Source organism: Pelophylax lessonae (assembly GCF_965119305.1).
Source record: "Pelophylax lessonae genome assembly, chromosome: 7".
Lineage (NCBI taxonomy): Eukaryota > Metazoa > Chordata > Amphibia > Anura > Ranidae > Pelophylax > Pelophylax lessonae.
In genome coordinates this window covers 295,053,417-295,068,963 of record NC_138774.1, presented here as the reverse complement: position 1 = coordinate 295,068,963, position 15,547 = coordinate 295,053,417, and the positions used below count along the sequence as shown (strand labels likewise).

Sequence of the window (15,547 nt, the reverse complement as noted above, 5' to 3'; positions counted from 1 at the left end):
TGGCTACCATAAACAGGTGCATTCTGAGTGCTCCAGCTTTAGTAAATCAAAAGCCTGCAGAGAGATAATGGAAGAAGAGAGACTGCCCGTACCTAAATTTGATGGCTTTGGGTTCCTACAGCCCTCACCATCGGTGAACAGATCTCAGCCAGGATAGATTTTTCCGGGAGCCAGGCAATAATTCCCAAACATGAAAGTGTCACCATGGTGCATGAGAATACACACATACCCATCTACGCTATGAACCTACAGATGCTCCAGCTTTAGTAAATCAAAAGCCTGCAGAGACACGATGGAAGAAGAGAGGCTACCCATGCCCATACCTAAACTTGATGGCTTTAGGTTCCTACAGCCCTCACCATCGGTGAACAGATCTCAGCCAGGATAGAAGAAGAAGAGAGGCTGCCCATACTATTTGCAATGATCATTGTTTCATTGTCCTAAGTATGGATATTAAATCGATGTTGTAGGTTAGAAGGGAAACTGAGCAAATTTGCAGAATTGCTCTTTATTTGCTGTTAATATTGAGTGCCTATGTAAAGAAAGCAAAGACTAACAATAAGTTGTAACCCCATAAAAATGAAAACGCTTTTGGGGGGGGAGGGGGGAAGATACTAAAACTGGAGAGTGCAGAATCTGATGCAGCTCTACATAGAAACCAATCAGCTTCCAGGTTTTTTTTTTGCCAAAGCTTATCGAAAATCCGAAATTTCGTGAGTTTTGTAATGGTGCCCCCATTGACTTTAAAATTGAAAGAGTCTGGTGCAGCTCTGCATAGAAACCAATCAGCTTCCAGGTTTATTTTGCCAAAGCTTATCGAAAATCCAAAATTTTCCTGAGTTTTGTAATGGTGCCCCCATTGACTTTAGAATTGAAAGAACCTGGTGCAGCTCTGCATGAAACCAATCAGCTTCCAGGTTTATTTTGACAGAGATTATCGAAAATCTGAAATTTCGTGAGTTTTGTAATGGTGCCCCCATTGACTTTAAAATTGAAAGAGTCTGGTGCAGCTCTGCATAGAAACCAATCAGCTTCCAGGTTTATTTTGCCAAAGCTTATCGAAAATCCAAAATTTTCCTGAGTTTTGTAATGGTGCCCCCATTGACTTTAGAATTGAAAGAACCTGGTGCAGCTCTGCATGAAACCAATCAGCTTCCAGGTTTATTTTGACAGAGATTATCGAAAATCTGAAATTTCGTGAGTTTTGTAATGGTGCCCCCATTGACTAAAATTTAAAGAATCTGGTGCAGCTCTGAATAGAAACCAATCAGCTTCCAGGTTTATTTTGACAAAGCTTTTCGAAAATCTGAAATTTCGTGAGTTTTTTAATGGTGCCCCCATTGACTTTAAAATTGAAAGAGTCTGGTGCAGCTCTGCATAGAAACCAATCAGCTTCCAGGTTTTTTTTTGCCAAAGCTTATCAAAAATCCGAAATTTCGCGAGATCTCAGCCAAGATAGGTTTTTCCAGGAGGCAGGCAATAATTCCAAAATATCTCAGAAGAAAACTAAAGCAACCCGAAGAATAAAAGAAAGCCATAAAGCTCAAACCAAGAGGTAACCATGGACGTAGATGATCATTAACTAAACTTGATGGCTTTGGGTTCCTACAGCCCTCACCATCGGTGAACAGATCTCAGCCAGGATAGGTTTTTCCGGGAGGCAGGCAATAATTCCCAAATATTTCAGAAGAAAATTGAAAACTAAAGCAACCCGAAGAATAAAAGAAAGCCATAAAGCTCAAACCAAGGGGTAACCATGGACGTAGATGATCATTAACTAAACTTGATGGCTTTGGGTTCCTACAGCCCTCACCATCGGTGAACAGATCTCAGCCAGGATAGGTTTTCCCGGGAGGCCGGCAATAATTCCCAAATATCTCAGAAGAAAACTGAAAACTAAAGCAACCCGAAGAATAAAAGAAAGCCATAAAGCTCAAACCAAGGGGTAACCATGGACGTAGATGATCATTAACTAAACTTGATGGCTTTGGGTTCCTACAGCCCTCACCATCGGTGAACAGATCTCAGCCAGGATAGGTTTTTTCGGGGAGGCAGGCAATAATTCCCAAACATGAAGGTGTCACCATGGTGCATGGGAATAAACACATACTCATGTATGCTATGACCCTACAGGTCTGTGCAAAAACTAGAGCTTTGGGGGGCTGGATGGTGCACAACAGCCAACATAAGGAGCAGCTCAAACTTCCAGCCTCAGCTGGATACACACTATACAACTTTTGTTGTTAGATTTCCTTTATATTTACATTCAACTATGTGGTGCAAGGGCCTGCCTGACTGCATACAAATTGAAAGAGTTTAGGTCTGACCTCATATTATATGGTTTTGGTAAATCTAAAGGACAAAAATCGAAAGAAAATTGTATAGTGTGTATCCAGCTTAACATAAGGTGCAGCTCAAACTTTCAAACACATTTGGGGGTTGATTTGCTAAAACAGAGAGAGTGCAAATTCTGGTGCAGCTGTGCATAGAGACCAATCAGCTTCCAGTTTAAATGAACGAGCTGAAGTTAGAAGCGGATTGGCACATCTGCACCAGATTTTGCACTCTCCGGGTCTTAGTAAATCAACCCCAGTTTGTTCTTAATCTTTATGAAACTTTAACAGTGGAAATAACTAACTTGATCAGAGTCCATGCATCACATGCAACCCGGAACTTACCTTTCTGGGCTTGCAAATGAAGGTGTGAAAAGGTAAGAGGATGAAGGAAACCCCAATCAGCTGATATGACTTTGCACCACCTCGATCCATACATTACGAGAAGGATGCATAGTCAGTGAAGGCGACATCCAAACTGGCAGATGAACCTTTGCCCAGGATAAAAAAAGGTACAGGTGTCGGCAGGTAAATAAGGCGAGAGGAAAGACGGCGGTCCGCCGATGAGTTGGGAGACGAGTTGGGTGAGGATATCACAGGTCTGACAGGTAGGTGTGGGAGGACGTTTCCATCAAAACAATGGTGACAGTGTTGCAGGTGCTTGCAGTCCCAGAATTCCGGCCAGCCAATGGCTTTCTTTTTCTTGGAGCAAAAGGGACATCGGTGAAGGGGGGGGGGGGGGAGTGACAGACGCAATGCAAGTCTAACTAAGTGCCACCACGCAGAGAAAAGTGAGACAGTACGAGGGAGGCTCCACTGTGACAGAACCTGACAGCTCCACTTTCAATTCTGTTGAAGTGTGAAGGAGAAGAAGAGAGACACACTGGAGACTGGAGGAGGGAGGAAGAAAGAGGGACAAGAGAAGACAGAAATGGGAAGGAGGAGGGGGGGTGAAAAAGAGCGAATAAGAGTAAGCACAGAGGGAGGGCCAGCACAGCTAGAGGTATGAGGGAGGAGAGAACATTGAAGGAAAAGGGAAAAGGACAGAACAAACTACCTGATCCTTTAATTCACACGAGAGGGAGAGAACTCGAGGAGAACCAGAAGAAGACAAGGATCTTCTGTTTGGTAGGGAGCAACCACCAAAAAAAAACAAAAAAAACCCAACACCTGAAGAGAGAACACAATAAAAGCCAACGAGGAGGAGGAGGAGAGTTAAGGAGGGGTAATGGAGAAAGCATGAGGTATGAGGGTGGAGAGAGGGGCAGAAGAGGGAAAGGAGGACCCAGCAATACCTGAACCGAGAGCTGGAGACAGAATGTGGACAACTGTGCCTCAACCGGAGAAAGACTCCCAAGTGTCGCTACAATGCAATTAACCTCTGACAAGCCAACCACCACACAGGAATAACTTGGCACAAAAGCAACGTCATTCGAAACCCGCCGTATGTCGTGCCAACGCTTCCGCTAATTCGTAGACTATTCTGGGCAGAGAAAAAAAAAAAACTTAACCGGTCAATATAACCTGAAAGAGGAAAAAAACGGAACCGGTCAATATAACGCGAAAAAAAAAATAAAAGGTAACCGGTCAATATAACCCGAAAAAAAAAACTTGGTTTCTGCTCAAGTGAATTTTCAACATTTAGTGCTGTCACACTTTGAGCGACAATTGCGCAGTCATGCAACACTGTATCCAAATTACATTTTTTACCTTTTCTTTTTTTTAGACAGATAAAGCTTTCTTTTGGTGGTATTTAATCACTGCTGGGTTTTCTTTTTTTTTGGCTAAAAAAATAAAAAAAAAAGACTGAAAATTTTGGAAGAAAAAAAAAAAGTTTCTTTGTTTCGGTTATAAAATTTGGTAAAAAAAGTAAGTTTTCTCCTTCACTGATGTGCACTGATGAGGCTGCACTGATGGGCACGGATGTGCAGCCTTTACGGCACTAAGGGGCAGCACTGATGGGCACTGATGTGCAGCCTTTGCGGCACTTAGGGGCAGCACTGATGGGCACTGATGTGCAGCCTTTACGGCACTTAGGGGCAGCACTGATGGGCAGCCTTTACAGCACTTAGGGGCAGCACTGACGGGCACTGATGTGCAGCCTTTACAGCACTTAGGGGCAGCACTGATGGGCAGCCTTTATGGCACTTAGGGGCAGCACTGATGGGCAGCCTTTACAGCACTTAGGGGCAGCACTGATGTGCAGCCTTTACAGCACTTAGGGGCAGCACTGATGGGCAGCCTTTACAGCACTTAGGGGCAGCACTGATGGGCAGCCTTTACAGCACTTAGGGGCAGCACTGATGGGCAGCCTTTACAGCACTTAGGGGCAGCACTGATGGTTTAAATGTTTATTTTAGCAGTAAACTCACCTTATATACTGAAATAGTCTATTTCATTATATAATCAGTTTGTCGCTGAGCAGTGCGGGGTGTACCAAGATGGCCGTCGCCACCTTCTACGTGCAGGTTTCTCGCTATACTTACTATATTACAATAATAATAGAAATGTAATACTGTTATTCAGTATATACAGTAAGGTGAGTTTACTGCTAAAATAAATGTAAAATTCAGGACTTGCATGAGTGTAAGAAGATGTCCGTGTCCTCTGCTTCGTGTTCTGTCACATTAGGAAACCTATTGCCACGCATAGCGGCCATGTTGGAACGCATGGCGCATGCGCAGTAGGCTGTTCTAGTCTGTACGTCACTTCCGGTAGCAGAATCTGATAGAACACCAGAACTTCCTAGTTACGCTGTGATTGGACACAGCTGATCGCATGGTAAAGAGCCTATGTCATAGGCTCTTTACCATGATCAGAGATGAGGTGTGTCCCCGGGGGCGAGCAGGAGCAGCATGTTCAGAAGGACGTCATATGACGTCCGGTCAGAACGGGAGAGCCACTGCCCGGATATCATTTTGCTATAAATAAAAAAGGTGATAATGACTGCGCTTCAAGGAAATAATAATAATATATATATTGAAATTAAAATTAAATTAAAAATCAAAATACAAAAGTGTGAAGAGTGAAACAAAGAGCTCAAAAGTCTCTATTAATGTTGCAAACAACACAATCCATCTATGGCCCAATCCGGTTCATGAGATATCAATCTATCAATCGACTTCTCATGAACTGGCTTCTTGGGAAATTTTGCTCCGCTTAGTTTGGCTGCAGTGCTGATCGATGTGTTCTGACGTCAGGGAAGTCCCGCTATCAGAATACAATGAGACAGCGGGAAGAATTCCTACAGCCTCCTCCATTGTGTGGATGGGGGGGGGGGGGGGGACAATGGGTTAATTTTTTTTATTTAGCCTGCTGGCTGAATGATAGAAAATTGAACCATGTATGGCCAGATTTTAAATGCCTGGTTGTTAAAGTTGTAGTAAACTCTGCATTTCGATTTTTACCCACATGTAAGCTCATAATAAAGCTTATCGGTAGGTGAAACAAATATCTCCTACATGTGCGCTGCTTAGGAGATATTCTAGCGAGCAGCAGGCGGTGTGCGGTGGCCAAGACGCCCGCGCTCGGGCCGAGACGCCCGCGCTCAGGTGCAGAAGTCATCGCAGATCAGCCAATCAATTGACCGCAGCTTGCGAACCCGGAAGTAATGACGGGTAAAGATCAAAGCCTGCAGCAGTGACAGTGCGATCCTGGGGGGTTTTGTTTCAAGGCGAGTCTTTCATAATGTGCATGAAGGTAAAAAATCTTGAGCCTTCAAAATCACTTTAATGCAGAGATTGTACTAAGGCAGGGGTGTCAAACTCAATTTCATCACGGGCCACATCAGCAGTATGGTTGCCCTCAAAGGGCTGGTTGTATCTGGGGTGTGCTACGTACAGAGTGCAGAGTTCAGAAGTGCGCTACGTACAGAGTGCAGAGTTCAGAAGTGCGCTACGTACAGAGTGCAGAAGTGCGCTACGTACAGAGTGCAGAGTTCAGAAGTGCGCTACGTACAGAGTGCAGAGTTCAGAAGTGCGCTACGTACAGAGTGCAGAGTTCAGAAGTGCGCTACGTACAGAGTGCAGAGTTCAGAAGTGCGCTACGTACATAGTGCAGAGTTCAGAAGTGTTCTACGTACAGAGCTCATGATTATGCTATGTACAGAGTGCAGAGTTCAAGATTATGCTACGTACAGAGCACAGAATTCTGGAGTGCGCTGTGTACCGGGTGCAGAGCTCAGGATTATGCTACGTACAGGGTGCAGAGCTCAGGATTATGCTATGTACAGGGTGCAGAGCTCAGGATTATGCTATGTACAGGGTGCAGAGCTCAGGATTATTCTACTTTAGGGTGCAGAGCTCAGGATTATGCTACTTTAGGGTGCAGAGCTCAGGATTATGCTATGTACAGGGTGCAGAGCTCAGGATTATGCTACGTACAGGGTGCAGAGCTCAGGATTACACTACATACAGGGTACAGAGCTCAGGATTATGCTACGTACAGGGTGCAGAGCTCAGGATTATGCTACGTACAGGGTGCAGAACTCAGGATTATGCTACGTACAGGGTACAGAGCTCAGGATTATGCTATGTACAGAGCTCAGGATTATGCTACATACAGGGTGCAGAGCTCAGGATTATGCTATGTACAGAGTTTAGGAGTGTGTTACGTACAGAGTTTAGGATTACGTTACATACAGAGTGCAGAGTTCATAAGTGTGCTACATACAGAGTGCAGGGTTCAGAAGTGTGCTATGTGCAGAGCTCAGAATTATGCTATGTACTGAGCTAAGGATTATGCTATGTACAGAGTGCAGAGCTCAGGATTATGCTACGTACAGGGTGCAGAACTCAGGATTATGTTATGTACAGGGTACAGAGCTCAGGATTATGCTATGTACAGAGCTCAGGATTATGCTACGTACAGGGTGCAGAGCTCAGGATTATGCTATGTACAGGGTGCAGAGCTCAGGATTATTCTACTTTAGGGTGCAGAGCTCAGGATTATGCTACGTACAGGGTGCAGAGCTCAGGATTATGCTACGTACAGGGTGCAGAGCTCAGGATTACGCTACGTACAGGGTACAGAGCTCAGGATTACGCTACGTACAGGGTGCAGAGCTCAGGATTATGCTACGTACAGGGTGCAGAGCTCAGGATTATGCTATGTACAGGGTGCAGAGCTCAGGATTTTGCTATGTACAGGGTGCAGAGCTCAGGATTTTGCTATTTACAGGGTGCAGAGCTCAGTATTATCCTACATACTGGGTACAGAGCTCAGGATTATGCTACATACAGGGTGCAGAGCTCAGGATTATGCTACATACAGGGTGCAGAGCTCAGGATTATGCTATGTACAGGGTGCAGAGCTCAGGATTATTCTACTTTAGGGTGCAGAGCTCAGGATTATGCTACGTACAGGGTGCAGAGCTCAGGATTATGCTACGTACAGGGTGCAGAGCTCAGGATTACGCTACGTACAGGGTACAGAGCTCAGGATTACGCTACGTACAGGGTGCAGAGCTCAGGATTATGCTACGTACAGGGTGCAGAGCTCAGGATTATGCTATGTACAGGGTGCAGAGCTCAGGATTTTGCTATGTACAGGGTGCAGAGCTCAGGATTTTGCTATTTACAGGGTGCAGAGCTCAGTATTATCCTACATACTGGGTACAGAGCTCAGGATTATGCTACATACAGGGTGCAGAGCTCAGGATTATGCTACATACAGGGTGCAGAGCTCAGGATTATGCTATGTACAGAGTTTAGGAGTGTGTTACGTACAGAGTTTAGGATTACGCTACATACAGAGTGCAGAGTTCATAAGTGTGCTACGTACAGAGTGCAGGGTTCAGAAGTGTGCTATGTGCAGAGCTCAGGATTATGCTACGTACTGAGCTAAGGATTATGCTATGTACAGAGTGCAGAGCTCAGGATTATGCTATGTACAGAGTTCAGGAGTGTGTTACATACAGAGTGCAGAGCTCAGCATTATGCTACATACAGAGTGCATAGTTTAGAAGTGCGCTGTATACAGATTGCAGGGTTCAGGAGTGGTACATACAGAGTGCAGAACTCAGGATTACGCTACATACAGAGTGCAGAGTTCAGAAGCGTGCTACGCACAGAGTGCAGCGTTCAGAAGTGTGCTACGCACAGAGTGCAGAGTTCAGGATTACACTACGTACAAAGTGCAGGGTTAAGGACTGTGTTATATAGAGAGTGCAGAGCTCAGAATTATGCTACATGCAGAGTTCAGGAGTGTGCTGTGTACAGAGTGCAGAATTCAGAAGTACACTACGTACAGGGTGCAGAGCTCAGGATTATGCTACGTACAGAGTGCAGAGCTCAGGATTATGCTACGTACAGAGTGCAGAGTTTAGAAGTGCGCTGTATACAGCTTTCAGGGTTCAGGAGAATTACATACAGAGTGCAGAGCTCAGAATTAGGCTACACACAGAGTGCAGAGTTCAGAAGTGCTCTACATACACAGTGCAGAATTCAGAAGTGCGCTACGTACAGAGTGCAGAGTTCAGGATTACGCTACGTACAGAGTGCAGAATTCAGAAGTGCACTACGTACAGAGTGCAGAATTCAGAAGTGCGCTACGTACAGAGTGCAGAGTTCATGATTACACTACTTACAGAGTGCAGCATTCAGGATTACGCTACGTACAGAGTGCAGAGTTCATGATTACGCTACGTACAGAGTGCAGCATTCAGGATTATGCTACATACAAAGTGCAGGGTTAAGGACTTTGCTATATAGAGTGCAGAGCTCAGCTACGTGCAGCGTGCAGAGTTCAGGAGTGCGCTGTGTACAGAGTGCAGAATTCAGAAGTGTGCGACATTCAGAGCTCAGGATTATACTACATACAGAGTGGCGAGTTCAGGAGTGCGCTGCACACAGAGTGCAGGGTTCAGAAGCGCGTTACATACAGAGTTCAGGGATGTGTTGTGTACAGACTGCAGGGTTTAGGGCAGCGGGGAGCACAGAGTGAGAGCTGGAGGTGGCAAAATGGAACTCCACCACGTTCTGGCTGCAAAACTTGGTGCGAGGGCCACATGACAAGGCCTGGAGGGCTGGATTCGGCCCACGGGCCTTGTGTTTTGACATTAGGGTAAAAAAAACGTCTGCCTTTAGAACCACTTTCAAGTGATCTGGTGCACCAACATACATTTGTATAAAGTCATTTTTGTTGGAAAATTGCCAATATTTACACTAAAAAAAATAAAGACGACGTATTTCGCTTGTTAATCCCCCCTTGACTCCTTCTGGCTCTTCGACTTGAGTCACCCAACTCTTGAAGGCTACATCAACACATCCAGCTGTGCCTCAGAGCTCCACCAGAGAAAGGCAAACGCATCAGGTATATGACTAGGTCATCGAGATCGGTCAGCAAAGGTCGGAAGCCTTCAGAGATCCCACTTTATTACATACAAAGAAGTCCCGAATAAGGAAGTTGTTCAATTTTATGGTATTATTTTTTCTGTGTGCGGCCCCGTGCCCGCAACACTGCAACTTTTTCAACAGCCTCCCTGTGTGCCCATGAAAAGGCTCATTACATATTCTGTTCTTCGCATGTTCTCGTGACCTTGGCGTGCCCTTTCTGCTTTGTTTTGCCAATCCTCTGCTCTGTCAACTACTCCATTTATATACAGAGCAGGTACATAGCTGGCAGCGCTAACCTCCCCCCCCCCCCCATACTCCAACCCTCTTCATCTATGCTCCCCACTGAGCGCAGAAGATTTCTATACCATAGCTTCATCCATAATCTAGACGTATCAAGGGCAATAAGCAACGCAGGGCCCTCGCTACCCTTTACCCCCGGCTTAGACAAGAGAATGCACTGTGTTGGAAGCTGTAGGCTATTCTCTGCCTCAGCGGGACGCTACGATGTGTTAAATAACTGGACACAGAGCGTAGCAACCGGCACAGATAGCGATGTACTTAACGCAACGAGATTCCATACAATTGCAGAAAGCCATTAGGGCAAGGGTAACCTTTTTAATTCGTTTTCATTAGGATGGGTTTTCAAAGCCACCCGAAAGGTTAATACAGATGAGCAAAAAACGCCCTTCGTCGACAAAACCAAGTTCATTTTGCTTCTTCTCCGTGGTGCATATCACGAGGAGACAAAAGATGGGAGCGACAATGGACAGGCTGGGAGAGAGCAGGTCCCTGGACAGCAGGCGGGGAGGTCAACGAAACAACACATTACATAGAGACGACTCCGAACAGATCCGTCCCCCCCTCCCAAAGGAATTCTAAACTCACAGCTTATCAGAAGTCTCTACGGGATGGAGACCAGAACACAGAAACCAGAGTGATAACATAACAAAGACTAGGAAATAGAGAGCCATCTCTGGAGGAGGCCAACCCAACACCATGGCTGGTCTCTAACTATAGCTACTGATATGGAGACCTCCATACACCTGTCACACAGACACCACGGATAGTCAGATTTAGGAAGTTAGGCTGGCAATGTGCAAGTGGATTCATTAATGGAGCCATGAGGCTGCATTCACACCTGAGCGTCGCCTTTCTGAGTCTTTTTTGGGGGCGTTTTTTCCAGTGTTTGTATGCGCACTTTTGAGCTTTGGCGTTTTTTTATTAAGCCAGTAGAGAAACACATCATCGGTTTCATTATTTGCTGCTATGTTTTTCAGCTTTTTATCCACTTTTATTTATTAACTTTTATTTTTTACTTTTTTTTGTAAGGGGTTAAGGGTTAGGAGTTAATTTATTTATCATTTCTTTTTTTACTTATTATTATTTATTTTGTTAGGTTAGGGGTTAGGATAAGGGTTAATATTAGGGTTCGGTGTTGGGGTTATTTATTTTTGTTCTTTATTTTACTATTTATGATCATTATAATTTCTTTATGTATTTTATTAGTATTTGTTTTTAGTAAAATAGTATTTTTTTTTGCATTTAGGGTTAAGGGGTTAAAGGTTAGGAGTTCGTTTATTTATCATCATTTTTTTTTTTTTTTTTTACTTATCTTTTATTTTGTTAGGATAGGGTTTTGAGTTAATATTAGGGTAAGGATTAGGAGTTAATATTAGGGTTAGGTGTTGGAGTTATTTATTTTTGTTATTTATTTTACTATTTATGATCATTATAGTTTCTTTATGTATTTTATTAGTATTTATTTTTAGCAAAAAAGTAAATAATTTTGCATTTAGGGTTAAGGGGTTAAAAGGTTAGGAGTTAATTAAAAAATAAATGATGATAAATAAATTATCTTCTTTTATTTTGTTAGGATGGGATTTTGAGTTAATATTAGGGTTAGGAGATAATATTAGGGTTAGGTGTTGGGGTTATTTATTTTATTTACTGTTTATGATCATTATAATTTCTTTATGTATTTTAATAGTATTTATTTTTAGTAATTTTTTTTGCATTCAGGGTTAGGGGTTAAAGGTTAGAAGTTAATTTATTTATCATAATTTTTTTTTTTTTACTTATCTTCTTTTATTTTGTTAGGATAGGATTTTGAGTTAGTATTAGGGTAAGGATTAGGAGTTAATATTAGGGTTAGGTGTTGGGGTTATTTATTTTTGTTATTTATTTTATTTACTATTGCAGATTTTAATATGTGTGCAAAGTATTAAAAAGTTGCCTGGTAGGCAAGTGGTTAAGTTTAATAAGCTTATAAAGTTTTTAATATTTAAAATATTGTAAAGTCTTTACTCTCAAAAAACAAAAAAACAAAAACAGCAACAAAAAAAACCCCATAAAGTGGTATATACAGCAAGTAGAGTCTATAATTGCAGGGGGGGGGGTTGCGCATTTAGAGTAATTTCTAGAAAAATATGCAAATTTTAATAGGTGTGCAAATAACATTAACATTACCAGGTAGGCAAGTGCAACAATAAAAAAATTGCAAACTACCACCATTTTCTTTTCCAGGGTTTCTACTTTTGGAAAGCTTTCGTTTTTGGGGTTTACAGTATGTTCTAGCAAAAAAAAAAAAAATGCAGATTTTAATATGTGTGCAATATATTAAAAAGTTGCCTCATAGGCAAGTGGTTAAGTTTAATAAGCTATTAAAAGTTTTTAATATTTAAAATATTGTGAACAGTCTTTACTCTCAAAAATAAATAAGTAGCATATACAGCAAGTAGAATCTATAATTGTAGGAGGGGGGGCATTTAGAGTAATTTCTAGCAAAATATGCAAATTTTAATATGTGTGCAAAATATAAATAAAACTGCCCAGGTAGGCAAGTGCAACATAAAAAAAAAATAAAAAAAAAAATTGCAAACTACCACCATTTTATTCTCCAGGGTTTCTACTTTTGGGTAGCCTTACTTTTTTTTGGAGGGGCGGGGGGGCATTTAGAATAATTTCTAGCAAAATATGAAAATTTTAATATGTGCGCAAGTGCAACATAAAAAAAAAATGCAAACTACCACCATTTTATTCTCCAGGGTTTCTACTTTTAGAAAGCTTTAGTTTTTGGGGGGTTTACAGTATTTTCAAGCAGAAAAAAAAAAAATTTTTAATATGTGTGCAAAATATTCAAAAGTTGCCTCGTAGGCAAGCGGTTAAGTTTAATAAGCTATTAAAGTTTTTAATATTTAAAATGTTGTAAACATGTAAACAGCCTTTACGCTAAAAAAAAAAAAAAAAAAAAAAAAAAAAATACCCATAAATGGCATATTCAGCAAGTAGAGACTATAATTGAAGAGTTGGGGGGTCATTTAGAGTAATTTCTAGCAAAATATGCAAATTTTAATAGGTGAGCAACATAGAAACCCTGGAGAATAAAATGGTTGCAATTTTTTTTTTATGTTACTACTAGAAATTACTCTAAATGCCCCCTCACAACTCTAGACTCTACTTGCTGTATATGCCACTTATGTTTTTTATTTTTTTAGAATAAAGACTGTTTACAATATTTTTAAATATTAAAAACTTTTACTAGCTCAATAAACTTAACCACCTGCCTACCAGGCAACTTTTTAATATTTTGCACACATATTAATATCTGCATTTTTTTTTTTTTGATAGAACATACTGCAAACCCCCAAAAACTAAAGCTTTCCAAAAGTAGAAACCTTGGAGAATAAAATGGTGGGAGTTTGCAATTTTTTTTTTACTTTTGGAAAGCTTTCGTTTTTGGGGGGTTTACAGTATTTTCTAGCGAAAAAAAAAATGCAGGTTTTAATATGTGGGCAAAATATTAAAACGTTGCCTGATAGGCAGGTGGTTAAGTTTAATAAGCTAGTAAAAGTTTTTAATATTTAAAAATATTGTAAACAGTCTTTACTCTCGGAAAAAAAAAAAAAAAAAAAAACATAAGTAGCATATACAGCAAGTAGAGTCAATAATTGTAGGGGGGGGGGGGGACATTTAGAGTAATTTCTAGCAAAATATGCTAATTTTAATGGGTGTGCAAAATATTAAAAAATAGCCCAGGTAGGCAATTGTGAAGTCTTTACTCTCGAAAAAAAACCAAAACACATAAGTGGCGTATACAGCAAATAGAGATCATAATTGTATTCATTTAATATCACGTTTGCAAAGTACAGTAAATCCTAAATTATTTTCAAGAGCACAAACAGTTCTTCTACTGTCCTGTATTACCGGATCTAATAAATGTCTTTATTCTGCCCTAAGGGACGTAACGCATACACAATGCGGGAACAGTACATGTACAGACACAATCACATGCACATCCTACAGACATCACTCAGGAAATATAAACCCTGGCATATGCCGGTAACCTTTTCCATCCACGTAAATGCACTCCAGTGCCGGGAACTCAAGTTATTTAAAGGACTCCCAACACAGCAATGGTTACACATAGGTGCAAAATAGCAATCCCGTTACCTTCAGCTTTGTTCATGGAAGACCAGACCAGGGAACCAAAGACGACGCCACGAAGAGCCGCGTTCCTTCCGTTTCTTATGGAAGGGGCTTCTTTATCTGCGACAATGCAAACACTGGATGGAAGGGGGACACAAGAGTCTGGAATGTGCCGAGGGTCTCATAAAGTGATTAAGTCTCCCGCTGTGAGTTAGGCTTTAAGTCACTTTGCTGAAAACTCCACATCTATGCCCACCCCAATGAAGGGGATGCTGCCCTCCTGTTCAGAAGACACCTACGCCAATTCAACAAAAGACGAAAAGGACAATGAATGAAAAAAAAAATAGAATGGACAAGCCATTGGAATCCGGCAATAGTTTTGCCTCAAGGACTTCACTAAAGCACTTTTGAATAATAGACTCAGCCAGCGATGAAGTGCAGCAAAGAGTGCAATGACAGGCCAAGTGACAGGGTTAGAGCACGCTACAGGATATACACTCACCAGTCACTTTATTAAGTACCGGGTTTGACCCCCCTTTTGCCTTCAGAACTGCCTCCGTTCTTCATGGCATAGATTCAACAAGGTGTTGGAGACATTCCTCAGAGATTTTGGTCTATATTGCAATGATAGCATCACGCAGTTGCTGCAGATTTGTCGGCTGCACATGCAGGATGCCAATCTTCCATTCCACCACATCCCAAAGGTGCTCTATTGGATGAGATGTGGTGACTGTGGAGGCCATTGGAATACAGTGACTGGATCTGGTGAGTGTGGAGGCCATTGGAGGACAGTGACCTCATTGTCATGTTCAAGAAACCAGCGGTGAGATGGGTTGGACGCCCCCCTTTGCCTCTAGAACCGCCTCCATTCTTGGTGACATAGATTCAACAAGGTGTTGGAGACATTCCTCAGAGATTTTGGTCTATATTGACATGATAGCATCACGCAGTTGCTGCAGATTTGTCGGCTGCACATCCATGATGCCAATCTCCTATTCCACCACATACCAAAGGTGCTCTATTGCAGTGGTCCTCAACTCCGGTCCTCAGGGCCCACTAACAGGCCAGGTTTGCAAGATAACAAAATTACATCACAGGTGATCTCATTTGCTGCTCAGCGATTGCAGTATTCTAGTCTGCATCTCCCCAAGGTAATACTAAAGCCCCGTACACACGCGTCGAAAATTGGCAGGGAATTTTCGGCCAACGTCCGATCTGACAATTTTCGGCTTGTTAGTATGATGCTTCCGACAACCGACTCCGACTTTTCGGCCGAAAAAAATCTGGTGTGCAGACTATAAAATTTTTGTTGGCCGTCAACACAACGGCCGATTTTCGTGCAGTCAGTACAGATTTAGACAGGGAACAATCTGATGAGCAAGTCTGGGCATGCTCAGTGAAGAAAGAACACAAAGAAAGCAACCCAACACATGACATCACTTCTGAAGTAGAATT

General features: G+C 42.2%; 1 protein-coding gene across 1 annotated transcript in view; it reads right to left on the bottom strand.

The window, feature by feature from the left end:
* LOC309560079 (semaphorin-3F-like) overlaps positions 1–3,544 on the bottom strand; it is a 169,428-nt gene extending 165,884 nt beyond the window's left edge. Inside the window, exon 1 of the mRNA XM_082263599.1 lies at positions 2,679–3,544. Within this exon, the coding sequence (XP_082119725.1) occupies positions 2,679–2,768 (90 nt within the window). The 5' untranslated portion in view covers positions 2,769–3,544. The remainder of the gene's footprint in view (positions 1–2,678) is intronic.
* Between the last annotated feature and the right edge of the window lie 12,003 nt (positions 3,545–15,547).